Here is a 15,085-nt window from a genome sequence, read left to right as displayed (position 1 = left end):
TGCCCCTTTTTCTGACTTTTTGGATAGTTGGGGCCAGGTGCCCAGCAGTGTCACACCTGCCCAGTTGGTCAGCTGCCCCCTCGTGGGATAAGGTGAGCATTTGGCCAGAACATGTCACAGGCACCGGGTGCCAGGCCATTTCAAACAGAAATGTCAATATCCCTTCTGCAGCAGACGCCTATAGCACTGGGCTGTGGGAACAGAACTGGCCTTAAGGGTTTGCAAAGGGAAATGTGGGTTGTGCTGAAAGCACAAGGCGCCACCCAGAAGTTCAGCAAAGAGTGACTTGGAGTCAAAGAGCAGGTGGGGAGCAAGTTGACCCCATGCAGCCACCAGGAAAGGACTGGCCCACTAGCCTTCCTGCTCGGAGCCTCCCCTGGCCGCCTCTTCCCAGGTCACTTCCCTTCCCAGCTGTGCTCACCAGCGTGTCCCCAGGCCTGCCCTGCCACACAGCAAGAGCTACCCCAGTGCCTCTTGAACAAAGGGCAGTTTTCAGGAGTATTTACAGATTAGCACACCTGGATTCCAGTCTCACGCCAAATCCAGGAATATTTACTGTGGGATGAAGACAGAGGCTGGGGTTGTTGTGCCTTCGAGAACAACGTTCCCACTGTCCACCCAGCGCCAGATCCCCGGGGGGTTGAACTCCTGAAATCGTTTCCAATGTTCTAGTCAGACATCAAGTATTTCATCTTTTGAAAAGTAAGAAGATCAAGGTGGGTTCCCTTCCATCTATTTCCCTCCGATCCCCTGGGCCCACTCAGCTCACAGAGGGCCCTCAGCTTCCCCAGTGACCTCACCCTGGATCCCAGCCTTTCCTCCCCCAGGGCCTCCCCAATCTTCCCTGCCATCTCCATTCATCTTATCTTTGGCTCTTGCACAGATATCACACCCTGGATGCCTCATGACTAAAAACTGCCGCTTCTTCGCCCCAAGCCCTTCCCCACCCTGTCCCTGTCTTCCTTAAAAATTCCAGCATGTTTGTCAACTGCTCTCAAGCAGAAATGGTCAGAACACAGGGTAGGACGCCCTGCAGAACTGAGTCTCCCACACACACACCCAGCACTCCCAGCTTCAAGTCCTTACGTGGATGTGCCACAGGAAACAGAAAGCCAATTCTGGGGGCGTGACGTGTCTACCTTTATATTAGAGCACCCACAGTGTGTTTGCGCCCGAATTCTCAGCCTGGAAAGCCTCAGCCATGGTCAGCTCTGCAGTGGCCTCCATTTTATTTGAGAGAAATGGTTCCAGCAGTGCTTCCTGTCTGGCCCTACCGCCCAGCTGGGCCAGCCCTTGACCAGGGAAGGCACATTGTCCTGCCAGTGTGGGCAGGACGTTCCAGGCTCCTCTAAAACCCAGCAGAGGTCAGCTCCCAGGATGGGGCCTGACACATGCAGGACTTGGCCGTCACCCTAGCCTCCCCCAGGCTCTGAGACCTCGGGCCCCTGCACCACACATGGCTCAGCTTCTGAGCCTGTCTTGGCGTCAAGTCATCCCCTGGGGGCCACTTGGGTGGCAGCCTGGCCTGTGCTCAAGTATGAAGACAAAAGAACGAGGAAAGCACCTCATTCCTTGGACTCTGCACCCCGCAACCAGTCCATCACGGCCCCTCCTCCCACCCAAGAGCCTTGGGTTCCTGCTGCTGACAGCCTCACACTGGAACCCCTCAGCGGGTACAAGCAGAGCACCCCACTGTCCCCAGCATGCGCAAGGTTCCCCAATTCCCTCTCCCAAAATGCCTTTCCACCCTTAAGGGTATTTAAAGGAGGAATAATAATTACCCCCCTCAGAGGGTCAATTATTTAATACATGGAAAATTCTTCAAAGTGCGCCTGGCCCATAGTAAGTGCTCGGTACGTGTTAGCTCTTATTATTGTGCTATTTCCTTCCCAAGCCACGCCAAGCAGAGCGAACCCTTTCTCTTCTGAGCCCCTGCCACTCTTTGGGGTCACCAGCCAGCAGCTCCTAAAATGGCCCTCTGTTCCATGGGCCCAAATGTTGCTTTGACCCTTATCGACGTGTGGGACATGCGGGCCAGCTGCTCAGCCAGCAGGCCTGGCTGTTCTGTGTGGGGCAGGGTCCCAGGGCAGAGCCCCACCTACAACGATGCCAACACAAAGAAGAACCCCACTTTCCTTTTTATGGTTTTCAAAAGCACTTGGACTTCCTTTCTTTTTTCTTTTCTTTTTTTTTTTTTTTTAGTTTCAGGTGTACAAAACAATGCAATAGGTATACTTTTTACCCCTCACAAAGTGACAGCCCCCTTCCCCCAATCCACCACTCCCCACCCACGATATCATACATATCTATTACAATTCCATTGACTCCACTCCCCACACTGTACTCCACATCCCGTGACTATATATATATATTAAATTAGAGTTGACATACAATATTATTCAACGGCAGCACTTGCACTTTTACGTCAATTTCTACTTTGCAGAGTAGGCAGAGCAGAAATACTTATTTCTATTTTCCAAATGGGGCCCTCGACACGCAGAGGTGATAAGCGCCTTACCAGGTCACGCAGCTAGTAAGTGGCCCAGTTAAGCTTCAAATCCAGCTCTGCTTGATTGCAAGCCCAGCACTTGGTCCTCAGTACCAAGCTGGGTCACAACCAGTTAAGTGCATCTTCCTCCTCCTGAAAAGAAGCTCAGATGCCAAAGGAATTAGCGACAGCTGCACGATGAAAACCAGACGCCCTCCCCTTGTCTCTGGACCAGCTCCCAGGAACGGGAGAACAACTGATATGTGGCCCCTGAGGCCTGCCCTGTGAGCTCAGCTCCTGGCAGAAAGAGCCTCCGTGAGGAAGGACTGATGAGCCCCCTGGGCCCAGGAAAGCCTCTTCCCGGAGGTGGGGCCAGACCGCAGGGCCCCTTAACTCGGGGGGTCAGAACAAGGAGTGTCCAAGGCCAAATGTGTTGCCACTAACACTCACTAACCTAACAATTCTGCCACCCAGGTGCTATGCCCGTTTTTCAATGGGAAATCTGAGGCTGGAGAGATGGGACTTGACAAGCTAGCAAGTGGGGACACCTGAGGAAGGCTGGATTCTAGCCCTGGTCAAAATGGCTGGGGCAAACCCACCCTGAGACCTAGGAAAGCACAGCCAGCCCTGTCTACCACACACACCCCCCCAAACCCCAGTCCAGAGGCAGGGCCCAGCAAGATGCCCCCATGCCCCAGTAGCCAGTTCACTGGGTTAGGGGGTCCCCCTTGTTGGGGGAGAGGGGCCAGCTCCCAGTCACAGTGAAGGCTCTCTGGGCAGAGGCTTCAGCAGGTCAGGGCCTGGGGGAGAAGGGGGCAGGACTCCGTGGAACGTGGGTGGGGCAGGGAGCGCAGGGATGGGGTGAGGAGCTGAGCACCCCACAAGCAGAAAAGGGATGTGGAAGGCCCCGGGGCGCCAGCACCAAGTCTCCCCTCAGGAGCCATTTTTCTAGGCAACTCTCCCCGCTGGTGATAAGGGGCCTGTGTGGCTGAGGGCAGAGCCCGGCTCAGGCGGACAGAGCTGGGGACGCAGAGGCTGGTCCAGGCCCACGTGGGTGTGTAAGTGCGGGCGGTGTCCCTGTCTGAATCCAAGTTCTTGAGCCCAGTAAGGGGATAGTTCACATTCATTTAACAAACACAACAGCCATAACCACAGAGTAGAAATAACAATGAATTCAAACTCCACCCCAAGCTCAACCCGCCCTCAGCGTGGTGCTTCTAGAGGACTCGGTGAATGGAGTTGTGCGACTGGTGCCTGGCTTAGCCCACCCCCCACCCCAACAAACACTGTTTTCCTCCATCCACCAGTCACTGGATGCACTTCCGCCCTCCATGCCCACTGCCCCCACTCCTGCCTCCCGCACAGCCCGCCCTTGCCCCTTTAATGCATTTTATAGTGCCCCGTGACCAAGTGAAGCCCACGTGCCCCTTTGCACTCAAGGCTCTGTGTGGACGGGCCCTGGCTGAGGCCCTGAGCCTCGTCTAGCGTGTCGGCTCTGGCCCGCTGGCTCTAACGTGGGTCCTGATCCCTCCGGCCACCAAGCTTCACACACTCTTCCCTCTGCTCGAAGTATTCTTTCCTCCCCTTCGCTGGGCAATGCCCGCTGACCTCACTGCGCTCACCCAAGGGACACTCCCTCCAACACCCTAACCGGGAGATCCATCTAACATGCCCATGTCTCTCCTTCATGAGAACTGTCACCATGGTGATTAGCACTTGTGTCCCACACTAGACCGGGTCCCCAGAACCAGCACCAGGCCTGGCATTTGGCAGGGCCTTAACAAATGAGTGATGAATGAAGGAACAGCAGATGGCAGTGCACGGCCTCTCGCAGCTCTGACCCGGCTTCCTCTCAGACCCACTCAAAGATACCGCCTCCAGGAAGCCTCTCTGTCCTCACTTAGAAGTCTTTTCCTCCCTGAGCAGCTCCTAGGGGACTGCCCATGAACTTTGTTCACCTGCCTCCCCACATGGTTGAGAGACCCTTGAGGCAGCGCCCTGGGCCTGGCCAACCACAGTCCCTTGCCTACACCACTGCCCTCTCGCCACTCAAGCCGAGGCCTCTGGAAAGCCTCGACTTCCTCCCATCACTTATTGAACTCTGACAGCCCCTGTGGGAGGGACCACTGGTGGCCTCCATTACCACGAATTTACAGATGAGACCTCTGAGGCTAAGGGAAAGAAAGCTCAAAATTCTGCTTCTTCTAAACCTCCACATGCTGGGAATTGTGTGGCCTGTTGAGAGGACAGAGGCCCAGAAGTGCCAGCTGCAGGTCATGGACCTTTTCACACAAAGGTCCAAACATTCCAGAGGAAAGAAAGAGAGAAGATTTAATTACTTCAGTCAGTATTGTTTGTATTTTAAAACTCACTCCTTAGCAGTTTGGACCACAGAGAACCATGTTATACATAAAACATTAAGGTGACATTTCCAGTAATTGCTTTCTATTTGCTAAAGTTCTGTCCCTTCCTAGCGCATAATCTGCTTTTTCTTCAGTATTTTTTTTTTTTTAGCTAAGCCATCCTGCCACCTGTTGGCAGCTCAGTGGCAACTCAGCTCGGGCCGGGCATCGAACCGCTGTTGCTCAGAGCTCACACTCTTGAGCGAGCTCTTAACCAGCTGAGCCACTCGGCCGGCCCTTTTTCTTCAGTATTTTCATATCTAATTCTATGAAACCGATATTTGTATCAGCTTACGAAATTATTAAAAAGTAATTAATATAATAAAAGATAAAGAAAAAAAAGGTGCCTTTCCACCACCACCCCAGAGAGGGCAGGTGCCTGGGACAAAGGGAACAAGGGCCAGAATTAGGTTCGATCCCATCAGGGCAATGATGGTTATTGAGACTCACAGCCTGCCGAGGATCCAGGAACAGCAAGGAGGACACAGAGCCTGGAGATGGGGACAGTCAGTGGCAGCTGGGCTCACTCTAGGCAGACAGCAGGGACAAGTGAGGGGAGAGGCAGGATGGGGCTGGAGGAACTGGGGGCTCCGCAGAGGGGGTGTAGATCATGGGTTCGGGACAGCCACCCTGGGTTTAGATCCGAGCTCCTCTGCTTGCAAACTGAGACCTTGGGCGACTTTCTGAACCACCGTTTCCCCATCTGTGAAACGGGAACAGGAATAGTGTCTGCGTCCTAGGATTGCTGTGAGGGTTCAATCAGTGAACACGTTTAACGCGGTGCCTTGCAGACGGTCCATATAAGTTGGTGCTGTTGCTGTCACTGTTAATGACATATTCTCCCTGAAGAGGGAAAAGCAGACTGTGCAAGGTTGCCTTTGGCCTGGGTCTTAAGGTAAGAAGGATTTCAGGAGAGGGATGGAAGGTAGGTATGAACAGGGCGGTTTCAGCAGGTAGAGATGGGGCAAGACAGCTGAGTGCATTTCAGGAAATGCAGAAATTGCCGGGCCCAAAGGGTGGGCTGGGTGAAATAATTGTCACAGAAAATACTGAACACTTTAATGTATATTATATGCTATACACATTGGCCCCACTAATGCTCACAGAACACCTGGAAATGAACCTGGAGGGGTGCTTGGGGCTGGAGGGTGAAAGGTTCAGACCCCTGTGCAACCATCCAACAAATATTTAATAAGCACCTTCTATGTGCTGGGCCCTGGAGAATCATAGGCGACCATGAGCATACATTCTAGGGAGGAGGCAGATAATAAACAAGTAAACCCATGAATGTGATCACTTCAGATGGTGGCAAAGGCTCTGAAAGAGAAAAAGCTGGATCCTGAGACCCACAGTGACTGACTGGGGAGAGCGCACTCGGTGATTAAGGAGTGCTAGGAGTCCCCTCTGTAGAGGGGACCTAGGAGTTGACAACTCTATGACAATGATAGACGGTAATCAAGAAACAGAAGGCAATCAGGAGATCATCTGGGGTGCAGTCCAGGCAGAATTAAAAGCAAGAGCAAAGGCCCAAAGGTAGTCTGCAGGGGAGGAGTCCAGTGTGACCCAAGGAACAGAGGGGGAATGACACAAGGTGGAACTGGAGAGATAGGGGACAGGTCACGCCAGGTCATGTGGACCAGGAGAGATTTGGGTTTTATTCCACGTGCTGTGGGAAGCCACAAAGTATTTACCCAGAGAAGTGACATCATCTGATTTACTTTTTTTTTAAGATTTTTTTTTTAATTGGGAAAATGGGGGGATGGGAACAGAGCTGGGGAATTGGGGGAAGGGGAACAGACAAGTTGCTGTCCTTTTGTTCTTCAGTCTAGTTGTGGAGGACGTTGCTTCACTGGCCCAAGTTGGCACCATCATTGCGCTCTTCCCGGGTGAGGCAGATCAGTCGCGGCTTCTGGTCGGCTGCTGACTGCGGCTGCTGGCTGCTGGCTACACACGTTAGCCCATGGCAACCCACTGCCACAGGGGCTGCAGCCTACGCCATCGCCGGCGACCCACAGCAGCCCAGCTCCAGGTTGAGCTGTTGTTCAGCATCTTAGCTGTAGGGGGCAGTGTCACTGGCCCTCATATGTAGGATCCGAACCGGGGCCCTCTGGCGTCCCAAGCCAGCTCTTAAACATCGCGCCACTCGGCCGGCCCTGATTTACATTTTTAAAAGCTCACTCTGGCTGCTCTGGGGAGAACTGACTTCATGAGGGCACTGTGGGCGGAGACCCTAACTTTGGACATGAACCCCATGCTGCCCTTCGTGAACCCCATGAGGCCCAAGGAGGCAGTCCCCACACTTTCTGTCCCCTCAGGCCAGGCCATCTGTGAGACAGATTGCTCACAACTGTCTCTTGCCTGACTAAAGCTTCTCCATCTCCAGCCTCTGGGACTAAAGGATGCATGTTCTCTAGTTCTATTTCCTGGCATTCTGAATCCATCCGGGAAAGACCCACCAGCAACTTTAGAAAAAAATGAATTACAGATAGCGGTGGGGTTTTTTCCAGCATTTTTACAGGCCCCAAGGGTCCGTGAGGTTCAGAGCATAAACACAATGATATGTGTCTGCTCCTAAGATGTTGGGTGCGTTCAGAGCTGAGCAATAAAAGCCGAGCTGTGCTCTGCAGTTCAGAACAGCAGGAAGACCCCTGGGTAGAAAGTCACCGGGCCCAGCTTCAAGTCCTGTCTCTGCCCCTAACTCTGTGCAACCTCTCATAACTTCTAGCATCTCTCTGGGCCTGAGACCCCTTCTCCAGGACACAAGAAAATGGGCACAGATTCCCTAGGGCCCTTGCAAGCCAGAGGCAGCTGCAGAGAACCACCTGTTCATCTATGAGGCCAGGGCCTGGCCGTCTGGCCTTTGCCATGTTGTCAGGCTGAAGAGATGGCCGAGGACCTCACCTGGGCCTCGCCATCCTGGTGGGTACAGCAGCCCTGCGCCCACCTGGCTCCCCAGGGTCACAAGCGGAAAAGATTCCTTCTACGCCGTACACTTGCAGCGGGGAGTTTTTGAAAGATTAACCTGTGTTATTTTCTCTCATTTTCCTTTCCTCTCTTGGCTGTTCCCCTGACTCAGGCGGCCCCAGGGAAGGGCAGTGACGGGAAGGGAAGGCGGAGGAAGGGGGAGTCTTTTCCTGGCTTTTGCAGTTCAAAAGCCTAGGCCTTCAGAAGAACGGAAAGGCCTCCAGGCACCCATTTTGTGTAACAACCAGCTTCCAGAGCCCTCACCGCACCCCCAGACTAGAAGAGGACCCCCTCTGCACCCTCCCCCCCTCCCCCCACCCTCGGTAGCCGGATGTAAAGAACAAGTGTTACCACATGTTGATGGTCCTTGCTGAAACCAGTAACCTGCCACCCGCTGCAGGTCCAGGCAGTAAGAGGATTTAAAAGCAACGGAGTCTCAGAGACACAGAGGAAAAACAGGGTTGCCAGTTGGGAGACGGTGGGGATGAAGGAGAAGGGGAAGGGATGAGACAATACAGATTGGTAACTACAATATGGCCTCAGGGATAGAAAAGACAGTCTGGGGAATATAATCAATAATGTTGTAAATATTTCTTAGGGGGCCAGATGGACTCATGTCTTGTTGGGGAGATCACTTCATAGTCGGTGTTGAGGCCTGACCACTGCACTGTATTTCTGAAGCTGATGTTGAATAATAATGTATGTCAACTATAATTATATATACATATAGTCACGGGACATGGAGTAGAGAGTGGGAATGGAGTCAATAGAATTGTAATAGATAAGCATGATATCAGGGGTGGGAGGGCAGTAGATGGGGGGAAGGGGTTGTTACTTTGTGAGGGTGAAAAGGATAACTATTACATTGTTCTGTACACCTGAAACTAACAATAAAAAAATTTTTTAAATAAAAAATTTTAAAAAATAAATAATAAAAGCAACGATACAACCCACTAGAAAGCATGCTTTAGGGGCGGCCGGTTAGCTCAGTGGTAAGAGTGCAGGCTCATAACACCAAAATTGCTGGTTCAATCCCCACATGGGCCACTGAGTTGCACCCTCCACAACTAAATTGAAACAACTACTTGACTTGGAGCGGATGGGTCCTGGAAAAACACACTGTTCCCCAATAATAAAAAATAAAAAAAAGAAAAGAAAAAGAAAGAAAGTATGCTTTATATCATGACTGTCTACCAGCAATTCTAAACCACATCAATGGTAAAATCCTGCCTCCTGAAATTCCGCAAGTCTAGTTGTAAGCATTTGCTGCAGTTACTGCTGATTTTTATAATATACATTATGTAAGCTGCAAATTAGCTCATGTTTATTGCTTAGCTTTTAATAAACACTGTGTTCTACATGGAAATTATTTCTAAGAACTCCCAGTCATCCAGTTGGTGTCCCACATGGTCGTGTCAAGAGAAAGTCTGTGAAGGGGCATATCCTTGGAGCTGACTTCAGAGTCAGTTCTTGTCTCCAGCGCCCGTGTGCTACACACTCCTGAGTTTAAACAGCAAAGGACAAAAGAACTGTGACTGTAAAGAAAGAAAACATGAGTCATTTCAATTCTGTCAGCTAGGAGACCACTGGGAGTTTTTATTTGGGCTTAAAATTTAAAACAGATAGAAAAAGATAGACAGATAGATTAGATAGATAGAATAATAGATAAAAGAAGTTCTATTTCATTTTGTGAACTTCTGTGTTTGAGGACCCAAAATCACCCTGATGGACTGAAAGTGATGTGGTGCCCAGAGGGGACAGGGTAGGCCATTGGGTGGGGGACACAGGACCAGGGGCTCATGAGGCTCCTCAGACTAAAAAGATTATTTTCCCCTCCCCACGTGTGCAGGACAAATGCAGCCCTGCAGAGCCACTCAGCCGGCCCGCTGCAGAGCTAGGCCCTGCCATGTCCACTGACCATGTCAGCTCATGTCCCCATGACAGCCAAGAGCAGGACCTACAGCTCACCTTGAGGTGCTGGGGGCAGAGGGGTCTCAGCAGTGACCTGCCAAGTCTACGGTGAGAACCAAGAGCAGGGCGGGGAAGGTGGGAGAAGGCAGACACGGAGGGCAGGACCTGAGTGACACATGGCAGAACAAAGAACCTGCAGAATTAGGCAACAAAGCGCACAACCTTCCTGGGAAAGGGCAATAAATGAATCGTGTCATTTGCTGTCAACCCCCCAAATCTGCTGCCCAAATCCCTAAAGCAGGCCTGTGAAATGGAGGTGAACCAGTTTTCACCCTGCAGAACAGGGACTTCTATCAACTTGACTAACCTCACCCCTCGGAGGGAGCTTATCCCAGAGCAAAGAACCTGCTGGTTCTGCCGGTTCCCCATCTCGGGAAAGCACTTCCCCAGCTCCCGTCCCCACTCCACCCTCCCACCCCCCAAGTTTCAGCTCATCCATCAGCCTGGCTGGGGCGCCAAGAAAGTGCTCAGATCCTCAGCAGGGCCACAGGGCCACAGGGCCACACCCCACCCCTCCCTGAATCTCCAGAAACAACGGAAGCCAGGTCACTTGTGCCCGGTACAACTCACAGCTGGGGCTGGGTGTCGGGCGCCCACAGGATGCCACTTAGCAGCCCACATCTGCATCTCTGCCAGCTGTCAGTGTGCAGGCTACTGAAGGACAGCTTGCATTGGGAAAATAACCAACATCTCCACAGTTAACACCTACCAGCCCCCTCCCCTAACACCCTCCCACTCTAACCTCCCCAGCCCTGAAATTCACCACCAACCAACCCTCTGCCCTTGAATGATGGGCTTCGCCTTGGGAAAGTCAATAGCAATGAAGAAAGGCAGCATGTCTAAACCCAGGCGTCTCTCCCACAGAAGGAACCCCCAGGGCAGAGGGAGGCTTGTTCTGCGCTGCTGTGTGGTTTGTAATGGCAGAAAAACTAGAAACAACACAGGTACTGGTAACTTAAATGATATTACATCCTGCAAAGGGATATTCTGCAGCATGAAAAAAATCAAGTGTATCTATAAGTGCCAACGTTTTGAAAGCCATCCAAGACATAATGTTAAGTGGGGAAAGTGAGCCCCAGAGCTGTATGTAGAGAATGATGCCTTTACCTGCTGCTTATTCTATAGTTGATACTCACCCATCCGTTTCCCACCTTTCTCCCATCTGCTCTGTGCCCCAGGAGGCCGACCTCTAAAGATCACAAAACCAGGGCTCCCTTGCTGGCTGAATCCCAGCTGGTTAGGCCAACGGAAGGCTCTGGCTATAGAGCAGAGGATGGAACGAGAAAGAAGCGGGGTTATTTCTTCCCTGTGACCCCTCCCTGCCTGCTCTGATGGTGGCTGTGCCGCTATGGCCAGAGCTGCAGGTGCTGGGAGAGCAGGATGTAGGGCCCTCTCAGTTTTGATGTTCCCACCCCGTATCATACCAAACACGTTAAAATATACACACTTCTCACAATAAGTATAATTTTGGCTATAAACTTTTGAAGGGGGCTGTATAAATTCCATAATTCTGATCCTAGGGAGAGATCATGCATTTGGTTCATAGGATTTAGAATTTATTGCATCTCTGTGTAACTAGATCGTAGTTGAACTGAGTTGCAGGAAGCTAGTTGAAACAATGATACGTAGACAAATATTCGTTCATTACAATTCTGAGGTTTTCTTTTTATGTTTTGGAGCCAACAGACACGTGACACATTGTTAGGCCCTCTGAAAGCTCACAGGCCGTAGGCATCAAGGCCAGTGGACAAAACGGCTGGGCCGCTCCTAGGAGGGCCCCAGGTCCACACAGGAGTCAGCCCTGGGAGGCACCAAGACAAAAGAAACCGGACCAAACCCACAAGGGAAAGTCTGCTATGCTTAGGGGCTGCTTCCTGAGCAAGTACAGAGCGAGAAGCCCAGAGTGGAGGAGGAAGCTGAACCCTACAGCTTGCCCCATGAGCTGACCCCATGAGCCTGTGGCCTGACCAACCAGTCCCCCTCCATCAGCCCAGCCGAATGGATAGGATCAGAATGGCCCACCCATGGCCTCCGACCTGTTTTCTGGGCCATGCTGGGACTTGCAGCAGCCAGATGCCAGCACAGGCTGCACCTCAGCTTCCTGCTCATTCAGATAGCCAAGCACTGAGCCCAGGGGGCAAACATCTGGTCTCAGTCAATACCTCTGGCAGTGTAGGCTGGGGGCTGCTGCTGGCCCAGCCCTCCCACTCCCACTGCCACTAGACTTCTATGTAAGGCCTGGGCATGCTCTCCAGGGGCGTGGAACGTAGGTCACCAAACTGGCACCACGTGTGCACACACACTGAATGCATGGGTAGGGCCAGCAGACCTTACAGTCCAAACCCCCAGTCAGGGTTTTCCGATCCCCCAGGACCCTCCCACCCTCGGGCTATGGCTAAGGTTCTCTTGCTCCTCTCACAGGCCAGAGCCAGACACAAGGCACACCCTCTGCTCTGGAGCTTGAGGAAGGTTGGGCCCAGGGCAGCCTCTCTGGCCACTCCCCTAGCTGTGGCCAGGCTCTGCCCCTAAAACTCCAGCAACCAAGGTCACGGCTCACCCAGACCGAGGCACAGCCAATACAGAGGTGCTTTGGGTTGGAGAGCCCCTGGCAGGAGCAGTGCCAATTCACTGCTACCCCCACAGTGCTAATAACCAAGTGGCTTGTCTCCCCCCAGACAGCTTGTTATTGCACAGTGACCAGGCCACTGTCTACATGTAGCCAGAAACAGTGGCCCCCAGCCCTCATCATGTGCTAAGGCAGGCTTGACAGTTCCAGCCTGGAGCTCACAGTGCGTGGGGTTTAAGGATCTGAGGAGCAGGTGTTAGAGTCTAAGAAGCTCTGATTTTGATGAACACTTTTTGTCTGACTGTCCCACAAGGCAAGTCAGACAAAGCGCTTGCCCTGTGGCTCCCAGGCATGCAGAGAAATGCCCCTCGTCCCCGCCCCAGGGACCAGGATGGGGGAGCCTGATTTGGGACACCTGGTAGCCTCGATGCTGGGCATCCCCTCTGCGGGTCTCAGCATCGAGTCACCTACTCCGAGAGAACCACCCTGATTCCGGCACTTAAGTAGATCTCACTCTTCTTTTCTGTGCTCGCACCTGCTTCATTGTCCCCTTGCACTTAGCACGCCTGCCATTATTTTGTTCCTTTTACATTGGCTTGTCTGTCTCTTCCACCAGAGGGGAGCTCCACAGCAACAGGGACCTGGACTTGCCTCATTCATCACTGCATTCCTGTCATGAAAGCAGTTGCTGAGATGAGTGAATGAGTGAATGGATGCATGAATGAGTGAATGAATGACATGTGATTGAATCTTGGAGTACCAATAGGATTTGGAGAAGTAGACAAGGCAGGAGGTGTGTATTCCAGGCACGAGTAGTAGTTTGTACAAAGGTAGACAGGCAAGAAAAAAAAAACGTAGAACATTCCTGAATCCACAAACACTAAGGTAGGCCGAGATCATCGCGCAGGGGAGCGGGGAAGTGAGGCTCAAATGGTAAGCAAACGCCAGCGGACAGGTGGCCTGTAAATCGCACTTGAATTTTCTCCCGTCCACAAAACGAAGCTTTAAAAATGTTTCAAGGAGAAGGCGAATAATATGACCAGTGGGTTTTTTTAAAGATCTCTCTGATGGACTTTCTCAGAAAGCCATTTCAGAATTGACTTTGACCAGGCCAGGCCCGTGCTCCAGACTCAGGGGTTGAGAGCTTCTGGAAGGGAGCGGCCACAGACAGCGGCGATGGGAGGCGAGAAGGGGCTACAGCCAAGGCCTGGAACCACCAACACACAAACGCAGTCAGTAAAGAATAAACGTCTGAAGAACAACAAGGATGGCCGGGGAAGAAAACAGGGAAGAACTGCGCTGTGGGAACGCAGGTGAGAAAACAGCTCTAGAAGAAAACATCAAGAGGGTCAAGCGAGATAAGGACTGAAGGAAGGTGCCCTGGATTCAGCCACCAACAGGTCAGGACCCCGGAGCAGCTTCGCTGGGAACAAACCCAGCGGGAACAGTGAACTCTCCAGCCCGATTGGGGATTGGACTTCGGACGGGCGTTCTAGAGAAGTCCTTTATGTCAACATACTTCCATTCAGGGTCTCCTCCAAGTCTGACCACCATGATGTCCTAGACCATGTGACCCTAAAGATTGCAGGGCCAGCCACTTCCTTAAAGGAAGGGGCGTGGAAGGAGCCCCATGGAGTGTGGGGAGTCCCGAGTTCCAGTCCTGTAGCTGCCACTTGTGAGGACCGTGGGCCTCAGTTTCCCCTGGGATGATGGATCTAGGTGAGCTCTACAATTGCTTTTGCGGACCCAGACTGCCCCCGCGCTCAGGTTCAAAGACAGTGGCACAGGTGGCCAGGTAGCCGCGTCCGCTGACTCGGGTCCCCTTACTGCCCCCACATAGGACTTTGGGTTCTCCCCCCGACCCAAGTGGGGAGCTCAGTTTTGATGGGAACAGAAACTGGGTTGAGAAAAGAGAATATTTACTTTTTCCACCTAATTAATGCCCAAGTAAATAGTGTGGTCCCATAAGTGGAGTCCTCGCCCTGCCGTCCTCCCTCCCGGGGCAGCCTGGAGCATTTCAGAAGGCCCCCACTGAGCACATGTCACACAAGACCCCAGATCCAACAACCGGGAGCCTCACTCACCAGCCTCATGCCACCATGAAACTTGCTGTCACCCTTGCCCTGGTCACTCTGCCTTTCTGCTGCAACCCTGGTGAGCAACCCTCTTCCCCAAACTGGGCTCGGGTACTCTCCCTGCCACCTAGTTCTGCTCAGGAGAGAAGCAGCTGTCTGTGCCCTCCGCTTAGATGCTGGGAGGGTCTGGGAATGCTGCCGCCCAGCCAGGAAGCTGGGGAGAGCCCTGAGGCTGTGAGGAAACCTGAAAAGGTTCCCATCTCCCATATCAACACCCTCAGAATGGAATAGACCAGAGGGAGGTATAGAGGAGATCCCACACAAACGCATGTCTTCAATGACCAACAGAAGAGGAATAATGAACTCCCCAAAGCCCAAGATGCCAAAAGACCTTGATGCAGCCTCCAGGTTTGGGGTTTGGGGTCTCCACCCGACGCTGGCAGCCATCGGGGCTGGAAAGAGCTGCAGAGCCTCATGACTCAAAAAAAAAACACAAAAAAAAACCCAACCCAAGGCAAGGTCTCCGATTCTGGACAGAGAGGATTATTCCGGAAAGTGGAGTTTTCTAAATATTTTTGTCCTCTGCAGAAAGGATTAGGAGTCTAAACCGTTACAGATG

At 52.3% G+C, this 15,085-nt stretch overlaps 2 protein-coding genes across 2 annotated transcripts in view; one reads left to right on the top strand and one right to left on the bottom strand.

Annotated features, from left to right (window-relative positions):
• Positions 1 to 9,220: 9,220 nt before the first annotated feature.
• The window catches only part of AHNAK (AHNAK nucleoprotein), a 109,075-nt gene continuing 103,210 nt past the window's right edge, over positions 9,221 to 15,085 (bottom strand). Inside the window, exon 6 of the mRNA XM_019645364.1 lies at positions 9,221 to 9,389. Coding sequence (XP_019500909.1) covers positions 9,361 to 9,389 — 29 coding nt within the window. The 3' untranslated portion in view covers positions 9,221 to 9,360. The remainder of the gene's footprint in view (positions 9,390 to 15,085) is intronic.
• Positions 14,491 to 15,085, top strand: part of SCGB1A1 (secretoglobin family 1A member 1) — a 2,820-nt gene continuing 2,225 nt past the window's right edge. The window contains exon 1 of the mRNA XM_019645171.1: positions 14,491 to 14,545. Within this exon, the coding sequence (XP_019500716.1) occupies positions 14,491 to 14,545 (55 nt within the window). The remainder of the gene's footprint in view (positions 14,546 to 15,085) is intronic.

This window comes from Hipposideros armiger, unplaced genomic scaffold (genome assembly GCF_001890085.2).
Source record: "Hipposideros armiger isolate ML-2016 unplaced genomic scaffold, ASM189008v1 scaffold_93, whole genome shotgun sequence".
Classification (NCBI taxonomy): Eukaryota; Metazoa; Chordata; class Mammalia; order Chiroptera; family Hipposideridae; genus Hipposideros; species Hipposideros armiger.
The sequence above is the reverse complement of the archived record's forward strand: the minus strand, read 5'-3'. Positions and strand labels throughout refer to the sequence as shown.